Consider the following 21,384-nt stretch of genomic DNA (forward strand, 5'->3'; position numbering starts at 1 on the left):
TCACAGCTCTGCTGTCTTTAGTTCTGGGTAATTATCTTCGAACTTTCAAGATCTTTTGGCAGTTACCTTCCTCAGACAGGCATAATTGTTTCTCCAAAGAACATTTTAACTCTATCTGTCCCACTTAAGAGGAACAAGAACACAAAAAGAGAAATTCTCCTCTGAACCACACTGAAACGTCCCTATGATGATGCAAAATGACCAAATAGGATTAGACACTGAAGATTTCTCATTTTGAATCATGCCTACCTGCCCATCAAACAATCATCTGTAATTATCAAAAAGATTTGAGAGCTCTCATATCCATGTTTCTCCTTTAAAACCAGCAAGCTGACCTAGACTTAATCTGCAGTTTTGGAGCTACGGTGAGATGTGAAGGCTGTGGTTTATCAATGTAATTTTAACTCCATTTAGTTTGCTTCCTGCTACTGAGAAAAATCAAATTAACTGCAGCCAAAGAGGTTACCTTGCACTACAGGAGTATTTTTCTTTTCCTTAAAGCAATTCTAGACTACTCAGAATAATAGCATACCAAAATAGAGCCATAAGCACGAGTCTATATATTATTTGACAAATTACTTCATTGTTTGGTCCATTATAAGCAGTACAATAACATTTAAATACAGAATACCTATGAAAATGAGCAATAGGATGTAACAAAGTTCATGCAAACCTTGCACATTTCTATAAAATTATGCAGTTTGGGGATTTTAATATCTTTTATAAAAATCAGAAGCTAATACAGCCAGGGCATCTTTCCAAATAGAAACCAATAACTGTATAGCTCTTAGGATTATCAATCAAGGTGAGACAAACAAAAATTGGCCGAAATGGCAAAGAAAGTATTTTAAATTTCGTATGCAGGCTGTAAAAAGGTAGAATAAGATAGTGCAGAAGCAGCATACATCAACCAAAGGATATAAATGCCTTAGAGGAAAACCAGTCAAAAACCAAATAAGTAAATTTGAGTTGTAGATGCGTTTGGAAAATAAGCATGAAAAATTCCTAACATACCATGTCTTTGCAACCTTGATTTTGCTTCCTTGTTCGTCTATCCCTTGCCAAGAGAGAAGTCTTTGGGGGAAAAATACCAGCATGGCATGGCAGACCATCATCCAAGACAAGGATATGTGCTGACCTTGAAATTAGATGGACAAGTTTAATACCTACTCTCTATGCCCTTAGGTCATGATTTTGCTAACTAAACATTAATCTTCCTTCATGTAGTCTCAGGTCTTGGTTACTTCTTTAAAGAAATAGTAACAACTTCTAGGTTTGCAAGGTTGTATCTTCAAAGAACAACACATTAATCAATCTTTATCAAGGTATGACTCAAACCCCACTTCTCAAAGTGATTTTCTGGAGATCTCTGTAGAGTTTATTCTTCTTTCAAAATGATTTGGGGTTTGATTCATTAATCTGCCTGCTAGGATTTCCAGCAAGGTCAAGGCCATCCCTGCAATAGCATGCATCAACCCCTACCTTCACCCTGACTGCATATAACCTTGCCCCAACTCTGCACCACAGAGTGCTGATGCCACGGTGCCTATTGGGCCACTTTGACTCCATGCTGAGAAGTCACAGTACCATTTCATTTACCGACAGAAACAGGCTCAGAGAAGGGGACTCGGGACAGCAGTTTTTACAGTTCTCCCTAAGAAGATTTGCCTGTTGCACAGGAACTCATCTCAGTGACATCTGGCAGCATTTATGACACATCCCCATCTCGTGTGGCTGACTGATGTCATAAATTTCAGTCACCCTTGCCTTTGAGAAATGTTAATAATGAAAACTCATCAACAAGCAGTAATAATTTGTACTGCTGACTAGACAGATGCCTTTCTGACTACTCAGAATTATTGGCAGATCTCAGGGTCTTAAAGAACAGCTGTCACAGAGAAATACACCTGCAAACAAACATGCAGTATGCCTTCAAGTGTGATTTGTTATAAGATATAAAGTGCTAACTCTCTCAACAAACTGGACTGATTATACAAGGAGAAGTTAGACAGTGTTCTGCATCATTTAAAATGATAAAACCAGAGAAAAGGCAGTGCAGGCACACAAATGGGAAGCTTAAAAGGAATGACTTAGTCCCCCCTCCAACAGTAAGAGTGATTGATAGTCACACAGGTTATACATTCATTTTCACTTGCCTAGTCGCATAGACACTTTAGAACTAGCTGCTTTATCACAGACTTAAAAACTAGCTGTAAGCCTAATACAAATTTTCCTTCCACTATTACTGTTTTCACTAGGTAAAGCTTAAAATGACAGGTAACTAATAAAGTGTAATAAACTTGACACATACATTTTCAGGAGCTTGCTTGGCAAAGGATTTTGAATGTGCAGGGCAGAAAAGCAACTCTGGATACAGAAAGACCACTGTTGCTATCAGTTTCATGATCAATACCATATTTAGTACTGCTCTTGAGCGTCAGGATGCTGGGTAAGAATAGATATTTGTTTCCAAAATAAAATTTCTTGATCAAGCACTTGAAGCTAAATGCTTCATAAGCAAGACCCATGTATATACCACACAGACATGAAAGTCTCAAAGACACACTCACGAAAAAGCCAACATGGTATTGAACCAACATCATTACTTAGGGCAGGGAAGAAAAAACAGGGATGTGTTTTACAATTGCTAGAATTTGGGGTTAGATTACATGTCAGTAATTTCATAATTCTCATCTATCAGATGCTTTCTAGAACAATGTTTTTCCCCAACAAGCACTGCTTCACTGAGTCTGTGTGAGAGTCATGCTGCTCCACCTACACAAATTTTAGTAACCCAGGAAAAGAGGGGAAAGGTGAAAAAACACATTAATATTTTCATTGTTTTTTACAGCAACTTTACAATGAGTTACAGCACATATGAGCCTTCAGGTACAATCAGAATGGAAATTATGCTACTCTACCTATTTAAATAAAACCCTGCAATACATTATTTTGCAACTACTTTACATTACTGGTACTATCAAAAAACTGAACTTAAAAGTAAAGGTCTCCTTATTTATGCCCTGATTTAAAAATAAAATTTGAGTTAGATTTGAATGTACAGTGAGTAATTTAAGGATTTAAAATACTGCTAAAGCTCTCCTTCAATTTTTTTCTATAGAGGACATAACAAGACTAGGACACGCAGTGTTCAGAAGCAGTTTGAAAGAAATTTTAAAAATTTCCTGGAAAATACAGAGTATACACTCAAACAGCTTCAGAGTACCTGCACTGCTGAGAGCAGTGCAGAGAACAAATATCAAAGCATCATTTATAGCCACTAACTGTATGTAGGTACTATGTGTACATACATATATGTGTATGTAGGTACACATAGTGGGTACCTACATGTGTACAGTTAAGTATGACAGAAAATAATGAATTCAATAGAGAAAAAATTGTCCAAACAAAACCATACCTTTAATTCTTTTTACTATTCACAGCATTTTAACCAATTATACATAACCATGAATTAATCAAATGCTTTAATCATGTGTCCCAAAGTTTGCCGCCCATGAGAAGTGTGCTTTCTCATCTCACTCTCACTCACATCACTAACATTCTCATATTGAATTCTTGTTTTCAGACATGGCCAGACAGCTCACCCTCCAACACTATTATTCCTGGCTTTGGTTCTGAAATATGTCCTACAGTAAACTGGACAACATTCTCTGCTTTTAGTCTTCTCTTGACATCTTCAATTCTATACCTGCAGCTCAATATTTTTTCTGAGAACCACTGCTTCTTTGTGTTTATTTTCATATTAAACCACAAGAGATTGTATTTTATTGCTTTTTGTCATGCAGGCATATCTAATAAATTTTTTGGCTTGGGCTTTCCTGCTTTAGGCTCTCTAGAGGCATAGACAATTCTCTTTTGTTAGATGGAACTTTCTGTATGTTGTGTGTTGCAGAGACTGATGGTCTCTTCCACTTTTTTTTTAATATATTTACATTACAGCAGTCAAGAGACCTTTACAGGAAGATCTTCACTGTGAATACAAAACAAGGCATTTAGAAACTTATTTAGTAACTGTACTATCAGGTACACAGGCCAGAGAAATTTGTTTTCTTCCTTTCTTCTGAAGTCAACTAATTTTTAACTGAGAAACATAGTATTATTTTCACCACATTGAGTCTGAAAGATCATTAGCAGGAACATGATAAACTAATACTTTAAAAAGACCCTTAAACTAAAAATGCCTCTTGTAGATTGTAACAACTAGCCTTAAGGTTGGTTTTAGAATCATAGAATGGTTTGGATCGGGAAGGACCTTAAAGCCCATCTTGTTCCAACCTGCCTGCCACGGGCAGGGATGCCTTCCATTACACCAGGTTACTCCAAGCCCTGTCCCACCTGGCCTTGAACACATCTGGGGATGAGGCAGCCACAGCTTCCCTGGGCAACGTCTGCCAGTGCCTCACCAACCTCACAGGGAAGAATTTCTTCCTGGGATCTAACTTAAACCTACCCTCTGTCAATTTAAAGCCATTCCCCCTTGTACTGTTGCTCCATGTTGTCTTTGGTTACAATGTAAGACGTAACCAAAAGTATGTATTCTATCACCATCTGTTAAAACCAGGTGGGGCAGAGTTCTTTATCTTTTCCATGACACATCCCTGATAACTCCCTCTGGATAGCTATCTTCTGTTAATGGGCCGTCCAGCCTCACTGCATGACTCATAAAATTACATCATCCCACTGTGAGATGTTCCGCCCAGGGGGAGGAACCAAGCATTCCTACCTGGATATAATCTGAAGTTTGGAACACCACAGTCAGCCCTACCTACTGGATTCCCAGAGGACAAGAGCTACCACTGGACCTTCAGGTGAAGACTAGACCCTTCTACAGGATCACCACTTCAACAGGATCACTTCATCTGGACTGCTACCACCACCCTGACTGTCAGGGTGTCAGGTTGTATCCTGACTCTGTCAGTGTTCTTGTACTTCTGCATTTATTTTAATTTTGCTATTAACTTATAATTCTGACTTGCAATCTCCCACTGGTTTGTTTTCAAACTAGTACAGATGCCCTTGTAAAAAGTCCTTCCCCAGCCCTCTTGGAGCCCCTTGAGGTACTGGAAGGTGCCTAAGGTCTCCCCAGAGCCCTCTCTTCACCAGTCAGTTCTCTCAGTCTGTCTTTCTGGGAGAGGCACTCCAGCACTCTGTGCATCTCCCAGCCTTTCTCTGGACTCTCTCCCCTATGTCCACCTACTGCCCACAGTGCTCTAAGATGCAGCCTGGGATGCAGCTGGCTTTACAGGCTGGCTTTACAGGCTGCAAGCACACATTGCTGGGTCATGTTAATGTCATCGGCAAACATGCCCCTCCTTGTCTAATTAGGAGCACAAGGCTCAGCACAGAACTTCTGCTCTTTTACTCCTCTAGAGTGCCGAGAGAAACTATAAGCCATACATGTATATTAAAATGTGTAACAATTGTTACCAGATACAGAGGGGGGAAATTTTCAGAAGCTTTCCTTTCTTGCAGATTACATCAGATAAGAGTCACCTGTATCTCAATCCCATTCAGATAAGGAATCACTCATTTGATGAATACAGCAATGCCAAAATAAACAGCTGAATATTCTTACTGTGCTGCAAAATCTGCAATCTGTATTTCCCTGTTCATTCTCACAGTGGTTCCAAAGAGAGGAAAAACCTGAAATATCCTACTCAAAAGCTGCCTCATGAATCACAATAGAAGTGTGGTATAATTCTCCAGATTAGAGAGTGAATAAAGTTTAGCAAACAGTTTCACATGTGCAGTTGTGTCAGTAATACCATCTAAATATGTAACGAAAAAACACAATAGGCAGTACAGTTGAAGCCTGACAATTTTTGTTACCCTCTCTGCCATTTGTTCAAAATTAACCTGGGTATTTTCACAAAAACTAGAGTTTGAGCTGGGTCACTATATCCTAAATCAACTGATATGAAAGGATTCTATTTGAAAGATCTACTTAAGCTAGCAGCATATTCCTGACAAACCCAACAAGAACAAGCTGTTCTTCACAAACCCCTTGGAAGGCAGTGAGACTGTCACTAACAGCTAATGATTAATGGAACACATGTCCAGAAGTCTCCTGAAAGAAGGTAATAATAGAAAAAAAAAGAAACAGCAAAACCTCCAACCCTCCTGTCTGCTTTCCACTAAGCAGCACGAAAACAGAGACACAGGGCTGCAGCCTAAGGCATTCCCCAAGTCAACAGTCAGGAACAGCTAAGAAATGGCTCAGTCTCAATGAGCACCTAAACCTCCAGCTATATGGTCTAGAAATTCTTCTTAGAGGCATTCCTCTCTCACAGATAGCTGTTATCCATACAAAACCGTTTCACTGGTAAAACAACATGAATATTTTGGTATTACACAAATTCAGCAGGTAATTGAGCAGAGCCTTGAAAATCAGATTATCAAATGGTCAAAGGAATTATTCTGTCAAGTGGTTCATAAATTATGACATGATGGACTGACACTTCTCTGAATGCTTTTTCTCAATTTCTATGTTACTCCTGTACAAGACTTTTGCACAGCACAGTCAATGAAACCTGGCATTTGATGCCCACCTGCTGATTAAACTTGCTTCATTCTGAATCTATCAGAAGACCTATAAAGCTCACAGAATTGTTTGGAAGCTCATAGGTTTCACTCGCTGCTAGGGAAAGACCAAAAAAGACCAGGTCTCATCAACAACCGCAGGAGGGAAGAAAGGAAAGGAGAAGGGATAGAGAGAAGCTGTATTTCTGCAGAATCATATGTACCAAGCCAAGAAAACTTTGCTGCACAAATCTAGCACCCAAAGCAACAACCACAAATTAATCCCCTAACTGGGTTTTTACAAGGTTCTTACACATTCAGATTCAGTTTTGTGACAAGAAATTCACACACTGATTTCATTTTCCAACTAGAAATAGATTGAGAATTGCATATTATGCTGGAAGCAAATATGCTGCAGGGTTTGCTGTTGTCTCTGATGCTCCAGTCCTGGTTAGCAACCACGAATTCAGAAGGACCACATGGAATAAATACATTTCCCTGTAATCAAGCTTCCACAGACCTACACGATATGGTTAGCAGCAATGTTTTTCACACTTTACTTATTGGAATGAATTCTGTTCACTTGTAGACAGATGTACTGAGAGATATGCTAAAAATCTCTTTTAAAAATTTCAGCAGTCTCATGCTGCAGAACAAAGGCCAGATGAAGCTTTTAAGGACCTACCACTTAAATTCCATCTGCAGGTAGTGGCAAACTAGGGTTGATATGGAAGCACTACGTATGTAAACCTGCAGGCTTGCAGAATGCTCTGAACATAATATAATTAGGAACGGGAGCTGGAAACATGCGTGTGACGAAATATGCTTCCTGTGCATGCACTTCCTGGCTGTTACAGGTGACAAGAATATGAATGTTAAAATTAACTATATCATAATTACTGTAATTTGTACTGAAAGAAGCTGAAGGCTGTAATCACATGCTCATATAATAGTATTAAAGGGTTTATACACAAACAGGTGTTCTAAAACTTACTACTTTTTTTTTTCTTTCAATATTTATGGAAAGATGTATTACTAAGGCTACTAAATTCCCAGGCTAGAAAGTAAAAATTACGGTCTGTCATTAATTTAGGATTCATACCTCAAAAACTATTTTCTAAATGCTTTCCTACATATAGTTCTGCCACAATACACATGATGGCATTTGCTATTTACAAGCACATCAATGTTGCAAATAGTTTTCATTTTCACCCACGCCCTAGTACACAGTTTCCATAACCAAAAAAAACCCAACCAAAACAAAACAAAAAAACCCCACCACCTTTTAGACTGTTTATACATTCTTGGTGCTTGGTGTTCGTCCTATGGTTCTCATATTAAATCTCTGAGTCCTATTATATTTTACCATTGTTTAAAACCAAAACTACACTAACATTAGTCTTGACTATTTGGGAAAAAAACCAAACCAAATTTGCTACTTCATATCCAGATACCCAGAAACATCATTCCAGTTCAGCCAAAACCCATTAACAAGCTTATTTCTTCACTGGATCAAATTTTCAAAGAAAAAAACAAATCTTAAAATATTGTTAGAGATCATGCTTACAAAGGACCATATGGTTCCATGAAAGAACCATAACTGAGAATCCATATCCAAATAAACCTGAACTTTCTAAAATAATGAGATAGCATTCGCAGCAAGATTTGTACAATCATGTTCAGTATTACAGGCTACACCCTGCTCTCTCTAGTGCATGTAACCTGTGATTTTAAATTGTTTCTTGATCTCAAGAGTTTCTAAACATGAATGTCAGCAATCAACGAATATGTGAATAGATTGGGACTTTGGTCACTGAAGGATCAAGACTTTAGCATAAGCACAGCAGGTTCCAGAACAAAACAATTTTCAATGTCATCTGAGGGAAGTTATTTACAGCTATCCTGCTCTATGCTGTTTAAAACTGAACACTAGAAGAATCCAAATGTCCATAATTTTGCATTCAATGTGAGCATACATACATACATACTAACTAAATATACAGTTACTAATGACAGTAAATTAGAAAATCCAATGGTAAAACCAGCAGTTTCAGGCCAACCAGCTCTGACTTCTGACTTCTGCTGCCAAATTAGATCCTAAGATCCAGGAGCTCACTAGTTACATGGCAACTGGCTTGCCAGCCCTGCAAGCCAACTACCTCGATCCCAGAAGATTAGCAAAAAATTTGCATTCAATAAAACTCTACAACTGCAGAGTTACAAACCAGAATTAGAGCAGTCAGACACCCAAGACCCCAGCCCAAGCACTGCCCCATGTGCTCTGCACAAGTCTGCTGCCTTATTGCTCCACTCCTGGTTTAATTTCTGCTTGCATTCTTCATTGGAAGGGAGAATTCTGCATGTCTGATGAGATTTTTAAAAATAATTTAATAATTATGTAAGTACACAGAAATTGCCTAATTATCCTTGAGATTCCTAGGGGGATGGGGAGGGAAGAATAAAAATCCCCAAACTTGCACCAACCATGTCTTGCAAGTTAGTAAAATATTGCATTTCTCTGTCAGTGATCTCTTCCAGAATGCAAGGATGTTCTCCTAAAATTAATGACTGCATCTCAAATTCATCCCCTCTCCATTATCTGTGCTGGCAGTTCACGTTGAAGATTTCTTCCACTTATTACTTATCAAGAGCACCAGATATATGGACCACTTAAAAAGGAATCAGAGATCCTTCCATGGCAGTCACCCAAAAGAGGAATACAGAGGCAAAAGGAAAGGAAAGTGAGATCACTCAGTGGTGGTTCCATAAGCAGTTTATGTCTCTTCATTAATCATTACATAGCTGAACTACACATGAACAATAAGTAGTAGTAGAAAAGTGTCTAAAATGAACTTAAGAAACTATTACAAAACTGGTGTCTGCTCTATTTTAGTAGCAAACATACACATTATGTGTTGGGTGGTTGTGACCCATGATGAAATAGGTACTGCCTTCACTGAGATGCAAACATTTGTCTTTCTTCACTAAAATGCAAAATACTTTGGATGAAAAATGGACAGACTACTTTTGAGTTTTGAAAAATCTGAAATATTTCAAAGTATTTAAAAATATTTTTTAAATAAGCTTGCAACAAATGTTTTGATTTTAGTACATTTTTGAAAACATTCACTTAGTACTTTGAAAAATCTGAGAAATATTTTCTGCTCTTTGAATTTCATGCAATTCTTACAGGTTATGACCCATAATTATTTAAAAACTATAAACCATCTCTCTGTACCTTAGACCCTGAAAGACACAAATATATACTTATATATAGACCTCCATATAGCAAATACAGATACACAAATTATTACATTCTGCTAAATAAGCTAGAAGTCAATAGCTTTGGCACTCCTGCTGAAATCTTCCCTACACACGTATGTCCTTATCTCCATGAATGAATCTATAAACACAAGCATGCCTTGTAGCTTCTCCTTGCCAGCTCTCCAGGGATTTTCTAATATTTTAAGTCAAGAATCACTATGAGCAATAAAAATGCCTCTATGGAAGGTGCTTTCCGTAACAACTTGAAGAGATTTTTATGCACACAGAAACAGCTTTCAAGATGACTGACAGGGAACTCCACAAGCAGAGTTTACAGTGAAAACCCCACAAAACGTGGAGGCAAGTGGGACACAGGGACTCCCGCATGAAGGAGGGAGTTCATAAGCCTTGGATTTGGGTAGGGAAGGACACATACGAACTGTTTCTCTGCTCTCCTTTGAAAGAGAATAGAGACAAGAAAGTGTTAAGAGAGTGAGGTTTCCCTTTCAGCAAGATGTGGATCAGGAAGGAAAGTTTTCTGCAGAAACCAACACTCTGGTAGTATTCCAAAACCAGTAACTGGTAAGAAAACATGAAGACAGAGAGAAAAATAGGAGAATCTAATTATGGAAGTTCTCACTCCTCTATTGAGAATGAAGAGGCCATTTGCTCCCTTCTCTGACTAATAACAAACAAAAAGTGCATTCACTAGAGAGACTAGTGCAACTGAAAGCCAAGTATGGTCTTAATTAAAACTCCAAAAGTAATAAAATGGTCATTAACAATCTAGCAGTGTAAGAAAGCTAGAGCTGAGCAAATGACAATCATGCAGACCCCCTCAAAAAATAGACACTGTTAAATGCTTGGTAGTTATCTGCCACTGGCCCAATGTCACCCCACTGCAGCTTCTTCAGTCTTTCAGAATTTGCATGTGACACATTTTAGTTAGACATGCAGTTGTCAGCAGCCACTTAATTACATTAGAAAAAACATGCAGATATATAATATATATGACATCTTGTAAGATCAGAAGATATTAGATAAGTTTCTGCTTTTGAAAGAGGTACTTTTTTAAAAAAAATCTTCCTAATAAATCAGTTTGCTAAGACATCCCTTTGGGAATTCAGTGGCAGGAACATGAAACGTAGGATCAGCAAATTATTAAAATACTGATATAGTAACTCAGAGCTGAGCAACTAATGAGCTGTAAAGTTCACTTCTAAAAGCAGAACACTCATATATTAAACATGTCCACAGTATTTTCACTGTTCATTATAAATATTAATTTAGAGTGGGAAGGTGAACTGTGCAAAATAAAACCCAATCCTGATGGATTCTGATAAGATCCTTTTAAGGATCAAGTTTCTTTGGAATAATACATAGTCACTACAGACACAACTCTGCCAAGTTTGGTATTAAAATGCATTTTAGCACCGTGGTGAATCCTAAATTAGTTCAATGACAGATGAGCAGAAGCAGACAGATGAGTTTCAATTTATCAGACAAACTGAACTGCTACTCACATTGCAAAACCACTCCAAAATTACCATAAATTAAAGCTATTTTAAATAAAGGCAAAAATATGGAAAGCTATCAATCATTCACATATGCAACACTTAATGAAATCCCTTCAAAGAAAACAAATGCCAAATCTTTACTGCAGGACACAATATTTTGTGTTTCATCCACCACAACATGCGCTTCCCCTCTGATGAACAAGGACACAGTTTGTAGTATTGCTAATGAGCAATTTTTTTTTTTGCTAATTGCTAATCTACAAGTAGTTTGTAGAACTGCTAATGAGCAGAAGAAACCCACAGCATATTATGTAGGTCTCTCCTGCCCACAAACCTGCCATTCCTTTGTGATGCTCTAAGGCTCAAAGCAGGAATGAACACAACACAATAGCCTGTACTATGTAAAACAGCAAAGACATCATCAGTGCTGCAAGAGTTTCCAGAACAGGTACTTACATGTCCGTACCTATCTAAAAGCAGTAGCTGACATGATCAAATGCTTACCTTGCTTCTCCTAATCATTAGCATGCTTCGTGTTTAGCAAACATGAGTATATTTGAACCTCTCTGACAATTTACTGAAGGTTGTTGTGAAGTGAAAGGTCAGTCAAGGATGGAAAAAGATAGCTGGCAACCTTGTAAGGCTTGGTATTTGCATTGACTTACAGAACTTGTTCACAAGGGAACAGATAGCTTAATAAAACATACTATCATGTGTTTCCTACATGGAAATTAGACACTTATTCATTGGCATAATTAAACCAATAATTCTGGTAATGTAGTAGATGTGAATCCCAGTAAGTTTACCTAAGACACAGACTTATGGCAACACAAGAAGTGTCAATAAGGAACAAACCGGCACATTAAACTAGTGAATGCATTGACCTTGCAAGCAAAACCACAGAGAGAAGATGATAAAAGAAAAGGTGCAAAAGAAATTGCCTCTATATGATACTTACACAGTGAGCAGTGTAGAGAATTTAAAATACAGATAAAATCCACAGGAAAAATATTAACTATTAACAACTTCAGCTGGGAAGACTCCAAGATGAAGAAAACTATGTACCTGTGCTCCAGGCTGGGATCTCTTCCTGTGGTACACTCTCAGATGCTGGACTTTATTTGGAGCTAATAATACTACTCATATTGTCATGGTTCTTCAAACAAACAAATAAATAAGAAAACAACCACTCCGTCCTGTAGCATCAAAAAAAGACTGAAATTGTACTGCCACTCACAAATGCTTGATTCAAAAAGGTAAAATTATTATCCTTCAGCACATGGGACATTTTAATAGTGGCTTTAAGAATATCAGATTCCTCCTGAATCCAATTACTACTTACAAGAACAAAGCTGATCTCCCTCTGATGCAAGTGTTAAAGAATTCAGTTGTTCCTCAATATACTATCAGAACCAAAATCCAACTCTGAAGAAGACTACTCTAGCACATTTTCCTAAATGGGGAAAATCAGTCTGCACATGGATTCGGGTCGCCCTTTTCCTGGATGACTGCCTGGCTCTTTTTTCTAGTTAGATGCAATTAGGATATTCCTGTTGACAGACTATAACTCTTAACATCCAAGAGGAAATGGCAATTCCTCTTCAAGTAAAAGTATGATACTGATGTTCACAAGTAATATTTTTAAAGCATTTGTGGAAAGAGAACATTTCAAATTCCCATTAAAAACTCAATTTTACCTTAAAAATTTCTGTCACTTAAAAAGATGATGTAGTTTTCTTTTCTCTCTCTCCTTCTTTTTTAGTTTTAAACTTTTTCTTAGTTACTGCTGCACAGTAGTTTCCCTTTCTGGTTTTCATACTGTTTTGGAATGGGAACAATCTTGAGCCCCAGACCTCAAGGTCTGTTCCATGCTCATTTCATTTTTAGCTTAAAGCATATGTTAATGAAGACCAAGAAAGCATGTGCACAGTATTGCCTGTCTCTCCTTCTTGAACATATTCATATTTTTTAATATACTGCCCATGAATATATGGCCCAGGCTTCTTTACTCTCAAATCAGCGTCACTTTCATTGCTTGAATGATTTATTTCTTCTAATATCCAGGGGAACATGTAGGAAGGAAGAAAAATGTTAATAATTAAAAGTTAGATGTGAAAACTAAGAACTGTAATTCCATAAACACTCACTCCAATGAACTAAAGCTCCATCAGGCACAGCTCCTCATCCTGAACGCCCAGAGTCTCCAAGGCGGTCAGATCAATTTTTCATTTTGTAGAAACTTGAAAGCCACTATTACAAAAGGGTACCTGCGGAGCAATGCTCTTCTTTCAAATGAGAAGTTGTCAGGACAACAGGATCTGACTGCAAAGTATTTTGCAATGAACAACCTCCAGGGAAAAACGTCAGTCAGCAGTAAAGGGAATTTATGGCCAGAAGCAACACACAGAGTCACAGTTTCACTGCAACATCCATCCTGTATTGAGCACCCTTGGATCTTTGAAGTGATGAAGGGCTTGTCAGTCTTACTGGATGCCTGAGAGGAGTCATAGAATCATAATATCATGTGGGTTGGAAGAGACTTTTTAAGTCCATTGAGTGCAACCCCCTGTCATGAGCAGGGACATCTTCAACTAGATCAGGTTGCTCAGAGTTCCAGATAACCTGCCTCTGAATACACCCGGGGAGGAAGCATCCACTATTTCTCTAGGCAACCTGTGCCATGTAATTTGTAAAAATTTTCTTTCTTATATTCTGCTCCGAATCTGCCTCCTGCAGTTTAAAACCATTACTCCTTGTCCTACTGCAACAGCCCTGCTGCAAAATCTGTCCCCATCTTTCTAATAAACCCCCTTCAAGAACTGAAAGGCTGCTATAAGGCCTACGTGGAGCTTTCTCTTCTCCAGGCTGAACAATCCCAGCTCTCTCAGCCTCTCTCCATAGCAGAGGTGCTCCAGCCATCTGATCAACTTAGTGTCCCTGTTCTGGATCCACTCCAAGAGGTCCATGTCCCTCCCTCCTGTGATGAGGATTCCAGAGCTGGATGGTTGGGTCTCACCACAGCAGAGGTAGAGAATCACCTCATTAGACCTGCAGGCCACTCTTTTGATGCAGCCCAGGACACAGTGGGCTTTCTGGGCTGCAAGTGCACATTGCTGGGTCATGCCAAGCTCTCATCCACAGCACCCTCAAGTCCTTCTTGGCAGGGCTGCTCTGAATCCCTTCATTCCCCATCCTGTACTCATACCAGGAACTGCCCACACCCAGGTACACTTGGCCTTGTTAAACCTCATGAGATTCCCATGGGCCTATGTTGGGGTTTTAGTTCTCCTCCTGTTCTTCTCTTAAAGGAATTTTCCCCATACATGTTGCCAGGGGAACTAATTACTGGGTGCTTAAGGAAAACAAAGGACTTGGCCATAGAGGGAGGGGTGCATCTCTTTCACCTGGGTTTGTGGGCAGTCAGTTCCCGGCATTTGGATGGAGAGACAGGCTGCTTCTTCGGCTGCCTTCCTTCTACTGGAGAAACCCTGGGATCCCAAGCCCACCTTCCCTGCCCCGCTGGGGCATTCCCAGGGGATTCCCACCGCAGCTCCTGAGTTTGGATACATCTCGTCTGCCACCCGGGATTTGTGCTCGTCCCTGCTGTTCCAGCCTGCTGTTCCGGAGGGTCCGGCCAGACACTGGGGCCAGCTGCCCAGGGGTGTGTGTAGCCTTTGTTCCATCCCTCCCGGGATCCCAGGGCACCAGTGCCATGTTCTCCCTGAGCTCGCTCCGGAGCGCCCCCTGCAGCCGCGGGTGAACCATCGCACCTGCCCTGCTCACTGGGAGCCGCCAGCGCCCCTGCCGGCTGCGAGCGGAACTGCACCCGAGGGGAAAGGGCCCGACAGCCGAGAAGGCTGGCACTGGGTTTGTGATTGTTTGCTGTTACTGCCATAGTTGTTGTTGTTTGCTTGACTTGTTATACACATATAGATTTATAATAGTAAAGAACTGTTATTCCTATTTCCCATATCTTTGCCTAAAAGCCCTTGATTTCAAAATTATAATAACTCGGAGGGGAGGGGGGTTGCATCTGCCATTCCAAGGGAGGCTCCTGCCTTCCTTAGCAGACACCTGTCTTTCAAACAAAGACAGCCTATCTCAAATTAATCTAGGTCCCTCTGGATGGCATCCCATCCCTCATGCTTGTGAGCCGCACTTAGCTTGGTGTCATGTGCAAACTTGCTGAGGGTGTGTTTGCTCCTGCTGTGTCAGCTAATGGAGATATTTAACAGCACAGGTCCCAGTACAGAACCCTGAGGGATACCACTTGTCACTGATGTTTGTCTGGACCTTAAGCCATTGACCACCACCTGCTCGATGTGACCATCCAAGTAATTCCTCATCCACCAAATGAAATCCATCTCCTTCCAGTTTAGAGAAAAGGATGTTGTGGGGACCATGTGTCCTGAGGTGGTCCATAACATTATTGTATTCCATATCTATCTGCATCCAAGAATTGTTAGTCTCCTTAAGACTCAGCAGCCAGGGATCTTGTGGGGGGGAGAGGGGGTGTGCTATTGTGGGCTTTTTTAAAATCGGCCCTCCCAGGCAGCTTCTGGTCCTTTGCTGCATGGTATTTGTTTTGTGGGCTGCTTGGTCTTTGCTCAGGCAAAGGTTCTTCTTCTCTTTTTGGGACCTTGGGTTTTTTTCCTGATCTCGGAGAGAGTGCATTTAGCAGGTTTGAGCTGCCTTGGGGCGTGTTCTGCGGGTGTCCGCCGGTCGCCATGGGCGGCCCCACTAGAGCAAGCTGGTCCAAATCGACCAGCTCCAAGAGAGAAGACTGCAGGAGCAGAGCCTCTCTCTTTCTGGCAGCTTTGGCTTCACAACCGCAGCCACCCATAAAGACTGCATTTTGCAATTAGAAACTGTTTCAAAGAGAATTTGCAAACTCTGCCGGCAGCAAAAAAAGTCAGAGAGTTCCTGGGCAGCCCATGCCAGCACCCACAGATGGGTCCTTTTCCCCCCATCCCACAGCCACAGTGCAGAGCACAGCAACAGCAGCAGAGCTTGTGAACAGCAGGAGGAAGTGGTGGGCACACCCCACATGAGCTAGCAAGTCTTCATCTGCCACTAAAACTGCTCAGTAAAGCTCCTGCCTTCCCAGGAGGGATGCAACAGCATGTTGTTCCTTTGTCCTACAAGCCCGAGGTCATGTGCCATCTCAGAAAGGGTATTTCTGGCATTTCAGGTCTCTCTTTGCTCCAGTGGGGTTGTGAGTTTTTCACAGTTTGGTATCTAGAAATTATTTACCTTTTTTTTCTTGCCTGTTGGCATTCTGTTTGTTAGTAATGTGTTATTTTTTCACTTATATCTGCTCATATCTTGTTCCTTATTGGTGGGAAGGGATTGGTTGGAATGAAGGGGGGCACATTTCAGAGTGCGCATCTCTTTAAACTGTCTCAAGCCAAGACACCATGTCAAAGGCCTTACAGATCAAAAGAGATGACACCCATAGCTCTTCCGGTGTGCTCCAATATAGCCACTCCACCACAGAAGGTCACTAGATGGGTCAGGAAGGAACTGTGTTGGTGAAGTTGTGCTGGCTGTCAGAAATCACCTCCCTTTTTGAGTAAACATATTTCAAACCACTTTTTTTCAAGTCTCTACCCTTTTCTGTAAAAGAAGTTTTACCAAAACTTACCTCTGGGTACTTCAGTTTTAAAGTTTTATGCAATTCTCGAAAACGACTGTACCGCCGAAATACTGTCCATGTCTCATCCAGGACTGTTATCTAGAACACACAATATAAAAAGAAGAAACAGAAGTAAACCCAGACAGCACACAACACTAAAACCCATGCAGTATACAAGGTTATAAGATTAAAATGGACAATTCTTAATTGTCTTAAATCCATAAGCTTTTGTAAGTTTACTTAATTTTTCTTTCATTACAGTGACAGAACTGTACTTAATAAAGAGCACTGATTGCAAAGCAAAAAATACCTGAAGGCATTTATTCCTTATTCCACAGTGGTTTGACAAGACTGTAAACACATCAAAACATCCCCAATCCCCAACCACTTCTTGGTGCAGCTATTTGGCTCTCAGCATTACAATCAGTTCCATTAATGAATAAGTAACATCCAGAATAAGTGTAGTGTAACCTCTCAATATATTCATACAAATGTATATTCTTATACGTAGATAACGAGAATTAATAATTCACATTTCTTGGACACACAGAGTTCATTACCACATAGAATGGGATTCCACTTTGTAGGGTAAAATATTATACCAGCTTTCAGTAGAAGATATTCCTTTAAGACACTCTTGGTCTGTGTCTTCAATATGGTGATGAACATCCAATTTATACAGGAAGTTTTCTTAAAATCAACATAATTACTCCTGTGAATAGAGTGCATAACAACAGGAGCAAAGAGAGAGGGCAAACAAACCTTAACATCAGTTATTCACAAAGTTCTCACTAGAACTGAGATACCAAACATAATCTGAAATTAGGTGAAATTAAGGACATTTCTAAGCGGGTCATAAAAGTGTGGTAACTAGAGCATTTGACTTTACTGTAGTCTCTGTGCAGCTCTGGTGATCCAAGGCTATCAAGAAGCCAAGCTGCAGAGTGAGTGAACATTATTCTACACTGACTAGCAAAGATGGAGAGAGCCAACTGGCATTGGTTAAAACTGAACACTGCTGCTTTTTGAATAAAATTGGCCTAATATGTGGCATTAGCCCTGTCTAGCTGTGATTTTATGCAGGAAGATAAAAAAAAGCAATTTCACAAAACACATTTCACAAAGACACAGGCTTTTTAATATTAAAGTGATTCCTAAAATTAACAAGTAGTTCTCTCACAACTGAGTGTATCAAAAAGCTATGGAGGAAAAGAAAGTTGCAATGGAGCAGGATAACTGAGTAAGAGAAACAGAAATCAGAGCAACAAAGCCAGAGGAAACCAGTGTCCAAGCACCAATGCTACCCCATGCTTGCAACAAACTTATCTCTGGTCCACCCTTCTCCATCCCTGCTGCCTTTGCTGCTGTATACAGAACACGGAAACTAGGAGAAGTGTTTTGAAAACCAGAAATTACTGCATGTTTTATGACAAGAGGAATGAGATTTGGGGTGGGCTTTTTCCTATTTTTACCTTAATTTTAAACTTAAGATGAAAGCAAACAAAACCAGCCTGCTCAAAACTTTTCACAAACATTGTAACATAGGTTCTTGTAGCATGTCACCACAATTAAAACTCATTATTTCTTAAAAAATTTGTCTCATATCACCAGTAAGCTTCACTGATAACTAGGAGTCATCATCCCTGAAAGTGTTCAAAAAAGGGTGGATATGGCACTTGAGGATGTGGTTTAATGGTGAACATGTCGGTGCTGCTGGGTTGACATTTGGACTTGATGATCTTAAATGTTTTTTCTAACCTTCACAGTTCTGTCATTTTAGGACACCTGCACAATGGATGATATTCCCTTAACATACTGTTAACAGTGTCTCAAACTTTACAACTCGGGTTGAACAGATTCAACATTCATAGGCAGGTTTAACTGAAAAAAATTAGTAACTGTTCAGGAATACACATGTTACACTGATCTTGATTAACCAATTAACCATCCTGTTCTGAATAATTAAGGCAGAGGACTGTGTGATTTCAAAGTTCCAGTAGACAATGGTCAAGTGTAATAGCTAATTATAAAACAAAGACGTTACATATTGCTGCCTTCTTCTTGCTTTAAGTCTGTCTTTTAATATTAGGAGTTGTGAAAATTTGCTGTGATAATTTCATTTGTATATAATCTTTATTCAAAAGGGAACCCTTTTTTCCCAGGGGTTTTCACACAAGGAGGAGCAACCTAGCACAAAGCATGCTGGACTCCTCCAGCCACACAGCCTGGGGAAGAGCAGGCATGTCATGTTGGCTATGCATTTGACAGCTGTCTAGGTCATAGGGTGGCACCAAACTTACCCAAATCAAAATGCCTGTGGCCAATTATTTATTAGCTTTCCTCTACAAAGTTTAGTAACGTGTTAGAGATGGACAGGAAGGAAAATGGCAAAGCCATGCATCTGTGCTGCTTGAGAACTGGTTTTTTGGTGGCTGGGTTTGACCTGACTTGGTCTGTGTCATCCTCTTTGTTCACTTTGCTTTGTTTACTTTCCAAATTCTTGTAATGAGACTAGCAGGTAATAGCAAAATTTTATTGTTGTTACAGCTGGTACTATTGAAAAACTAATTTCAATACTAAACAAAGTCTTAACTGGCCCCCAAAGCACAGCAATAATGTTATTAGGACAGATAGAATCAAACTCCACTTGTATAAAGAGAATTACATTGCACCTGGCATAGCAATAGCATTTTTAGAACAGGGACTTTTATTCCTACAACTGATCCAACAAGTTTGGGTTGGGATTATTTTCCCCCATTTAAAAAAAACTGTATGACAGACTATACACTCTGTAGGAATGGGACAGGGACATATGCAGATGTTTTGAACAACAAATAAAGCAATTTTGAAAAGCCCTTTACTTTTTACATAATTTGCTAATACAGTTAAAAGAACTTCTGAACTTCTGTTCTTTTTAAAAGCACAATTCTTAAGAAGAAAAACCGTATGGTTAAGTACATCTGCAAGACAGATTTTGGAATATTCTTATCTAGGCACTGCTGTGATCCCAGACGTGCTTCAGAATTGTGGGTTGTTTTGTTTTTCTCATTCAAAGGCACAATTTCCTAGTAAAACCTATAAATCTGAACAGAGATATTACAGTTCTGTCTCTTTATCTTTTCTTATCATGATGACTGATAGAAAATAACCTAGGAGGCATTTTCAATTGATTCCACTGTAAAGCACATCACAGAACTCGTCCTCTTTCTGCCCCATAGCAACAGAAGTGAAACCATGACTGGGGGAGAAAAAAGCAGTATTCCACCTGATTCTGAAAGAGATTAGAAAAAAACAGGAAATGCCAAATTTCTTTATCTGGGCCAGTTAAACTGTCTACAGTCATCATGAGAACTCATATTTCTTCAAATGAACCCTTTTGAAACTGTTTCTCACACTATGAAAACAGCATCTGAAAAGCTAGAAATTTTCTAAAAATTTCTTATAACCTTTTTCTATTTATTATTGAAGGTATTAATCTGATAAGGTTGACAGAATATTAGACTTTTTACTAATTTAGGCAGTTATGGGGCACACATCATTTTCTTAAAGAACTACTTATCAATGAGAACTGCCTCTGCTTTACTCCCATTCTGCAACAGTTCATCAAAATCAGAAAGAAATTTAAACTAGAAATGTGGACCTTTTGAGCAGATCCAACACAGCATCTGGCTGAACAGAAATGCAACTGGATCTTTAGGAAAGCACTGCTTTAGGGTGCATCTGCCTGCAATGAGGGAAAGCTAAGTAAGAATGAGAAGCCTTATCTACAACTTCCACTATTGACAGAGGATCCCTGCAGGGTTGTGCTTGATTCCAGACTTTGTTTCCATCACTTGCTCTCAGGAGACCCTGTGTGTCTTTATGAGAGCTGGAGTTCCACCTTCCCTGTCACCTTGCTGCTACTTCTGCCATTCATAGGTACTGTCTGCAACCATCAGCACTGTCTGCAACAGATGCCACTGGTTTTATTGATGCAAAATCTCTTCCCACACACTGTTTCTAGCATAGCCTTGTCTGAATATCCTGCATATGAAAGGATATGAAAAAACATGAAAGGAAGGGGAGAATACAGGAATAGTTCTCCGGCATTCTAATTCAGCTCTAACATAAGTACGTTTAGACCTGATTAAGCTATTATTGTTTCATCATGTCTTTAAAGACAACACATAAAACTGTCACTCAAATAGAAGCTTTTTTGGAAATGCATCAATTCATACAGAATACTTGACAGCAGACTAGCACAAACAGCTCCGTGACATATTCCTGCTGCAAAAGCAGGTGCTGTCTTAGCCCTAATAAAGTATCAGTTTCTTCCTGTTTTGAATTCTCTCCAGTCAGTTCTTGTGGGACTCACTCTACATCTTTAATTAGGATCTGTATCCAGTGGAAGAACCTGAGTGGACAGAATATCTTGCCGGCCTGTTCCCA

General features: G+C 39.6%; 1 protein-coding gene across 5 annotated transcripts in view; it reads right to left on the reverse strand.

Annotated features, from left to right (window-relative positions):
• LOC309584915 (kinesin-like protein KIF16B) overlaps nt 1–21,384 on the reverse strand; it is a 171,854-nt gene that overhangs the window by 31,816 nt on the left and 118,654 nt on the right. For all 5 annotated transcript variants that reach the window (XM_082301249.1, XM_082301248.1, XM_082301250.1 and 2 more), the window contains one exon: nt 16,966–17,055. In XM_082301249.1, the coding sequence (XP_082157375.1) occupies nt 16,966–17,055 (90 nt within the window). The remainder of the gene's footprint in view (nt 1–16,965; nt 17,056–21,384) is intronic.

Source organism: Coloeus monedula (genome assembly GCF_965178545.1).
Source record: "Coloeus monedula genome assembly, chromosome: 2".
NCBI lineage: Eukaryota > Metazoa > Chordata > Aves > Passeriformes > Corvidae > Coloeus > Coloeus monedula.